Consider the following 2,580-nt stretch of genomic DNA (forward strand, 5'->3'; position numbering starts at 1 on the left):
ACTTTTATTTAGTTTAGTTTACTTATACCTAAACGGTAAAGGAAGTAGATAGTCGTAGTTAAGTAAGTTAACTAATAACTAGTCTATAGTTATATATATATATATATATATATATATATATAGGCTTTTGCTTCTTGAGAATTCTGTAAAATGAAATTAAGGTATCACTACAGGTACACAACAGGTGGTAAAAAAACTACATCTAGATGAAGAAAAATTCTCTCCAAACAAAAGATTTGATGGCAGGTAAATAATTCAAAGTTTTGTTCATGGATGTAGTTTATAAATTAACTGATTCAATACTTTGATAGATGTAATTGTTTGAAGTAAAATAATCTTTCACTTTGACTTAAAAGAAATTTAAAATTGTAGAAAAAAAAATTAAATGTATCAAAAATTCAAGCAGAGCATTAATTAATTGTTGGTATACATTTATTTCTTTTGTGTGAAATAAAACATTATTTTTCAGATATAATATTTATTATTTTATGTACTGATTTATTGATGTCAGACTTGTAAGTACCTGAAATAGGTATTTTAGGGCAGTGAAATAATATAATGTCTGCTTTTTTCTACAATTGTTCTAAAGCTTAGTTTTATGGAATAAAAATTCTAATGTAATCATAAAACAATAATAACTGATAGTATGAAAATACAAAGTAAAGGAAGCAACTTCTTTGAAATTATTTTGAGGTAAAGCTGCTTTTCCCATAAGCTAGTTGTGAAAACTCTATATCCTTCCATTATCTAAACCCCCTGAGTGGCTCTTTGGTAAGTCTGAGGTCTGATAATGTTAAAAATTTGGTTCCACTACTTGTGGAGAGCACAGCACAGATAGCCCATTGTGTAGCTTTGTGTTTAATAACAAAAATTTTCTAAAAATAGACATGTTAGAAAATATGAAGTCCCCATTAAAACCTCATTTGTTCAGATGTTCGTCATTTTAACCAATACCTAAAATTTGATTACAAGGAAAAAAGTTTAAAAACCTCTTTTTACAGATACAGTAGTGTAAAGTTAAACTAGATGACTTAAAAGTGCTTAACTTCAATTGAATTTAGGAATTTTTAATGAGGAAATAAAGAATTATATAATGATTTCTTTGAAAAAAAAATTTTAAAATTGCATAGTTACTTGTCAGTTCTTAGACCAAAGAACATTAATCACAAGCAATTCTACTTAATTGCAACAAAAAATTCTAAAAATTATAGATCATTTAAAAGAAGAATTAAAAGAAAGTGTGATGTGTAGATTGAGGTGTTGCTGAATGATATTTGGATTTAATGATTGTGGTTTTATCAAGCTTTTTTAAAGATTTTATTACTAAACATCTTTCTTTTATTTTTGCTTCAGCTTCAATACTTGATTGCCATATTGTAAATATCAGGAACAAACTATATAAACTTCAGACATGAATACTGAAAATATTGTTAGAAGGGAAAGGCTGAGTAGCTTCATCTGGCAAAAGTTTTGCACCACAAATCAGATACACAAGATTTTTAATCTGTATATATGCTATGCCTCTCTTGTCAGTTAGTATATAGATAAAAACAAACTATATATATATACAATGTTTTGTAAACTATTAACAAAATATATGACTTTGTGTAAAAACAACTTTGTACTTCTGATGAAGGTTATGTTCTAGGAAGTGAACATGATACCTGGTGATTCTAGCATACTTACATCTTATATGCATGGGAGATATCCTCATGTGCTGCATGGGGGATATCCTCATGTGCAGTGAAAGTGGGTAATTCAAATTTTGACTCAGGTTTTGGCTCATCTTGGATTTTATTATTTCAAGCAAGCAATGATCCCATTGTGTAATATTAAAAACTAGCAAATTAGCAACTTTATTGCAACAATACTTCTTTAAGTACAGGATTTCTAGAATAATACAAAATAATTGTAATTGCAGACACCAAAATCTACAAGTCCACTTGTCTTGGGTTAACTTTAGTATTGTGTATATTTGATAAAAAAGATAAATTAATACTGTAACTTATGTACATTTTTTGCTTCAGTTTAGTTAGGGGTAAACTTTACTGTACTTAATGCTATCAATAAATAAATTTATAATGTTATTCTAGCTCCTAACATTAGATCTTTTTAGAAACATTGATCAGCTTTTAATAAGTTTTTCTACAAAATGTCTTAAGTATATTTACACTCACCTTTTCTTTTCATCTGTTGAAATGAAGTGCATGCGCATTTAGATAATAAGGTGTGTGAACATTTTCAGGACAGACAAGCACCTAGTATTATTATAATAGATGTCCTGAAAGCTTATACATATTAAACAAAAAATACATATAAGAAAATTGTTAGGCTATTGAAAACTAATAGTTATTGAAATATAAAATATAAACAAATAAATGTAAATTTCAAGCAACAGTATTCATTAATTTGGAAATGTGAATTTTAAATGTAGGCAAATGGAAGATAGACAGGTAGGAACAGAGGTTAATAGACCTACGATGGGTGGTCTTTCCCAAACCCAATCAGAAACATCAGATTCAGGATTTGAAATTGTTGTCTTAGAACAGTTGGTGAGTTATTCTTTTATTATTAGAAGTG

At 27.8% G+C, this 2,580-nt stretch overlaps 1 protein-coding gene across 2 annotated transcripts in view; it reads left to right on the plus strand.

The window, feature by feature from the left end:
- The window catches only part of LOC106470180, a 73,475-nt gene that overhangs the window by 54,380 nt on the left and 16,515 nt on the right, over window positions 1-2,580 (plus strand). For both annotated transcript variants that reach the window (XM_022398338.1, XM_022398290.1), the window contains exons 12-13: window positions 174-246; window positions 2,435-2,552. In XM_022398338.1, the coding sequence (XP_022254046.1) occupies window positions 174-246; window positions 2,435-2,552 (191 nt within the window). The remainder of the gene's footprint in view (window positions 1-173; window positions 247-2,434; window positions 2,553-2,580) is intronic.

This window comes from Limulus polyphemus, unplaced genomic scaffold, assembly GCF_000517525.1.
Source record: "Limulus polyphemus unplaced genomic scaffold, Limulus_polyphemus-2.1.2 Scaffold3, whole genome shotgun sequence".
NCBI classification, from domain to species: Eukaryota; Metazoa; Arthropoda; class Merostomata; order Xiphosura; family Limulidae; genus Limulus; species Limulus polyphemus.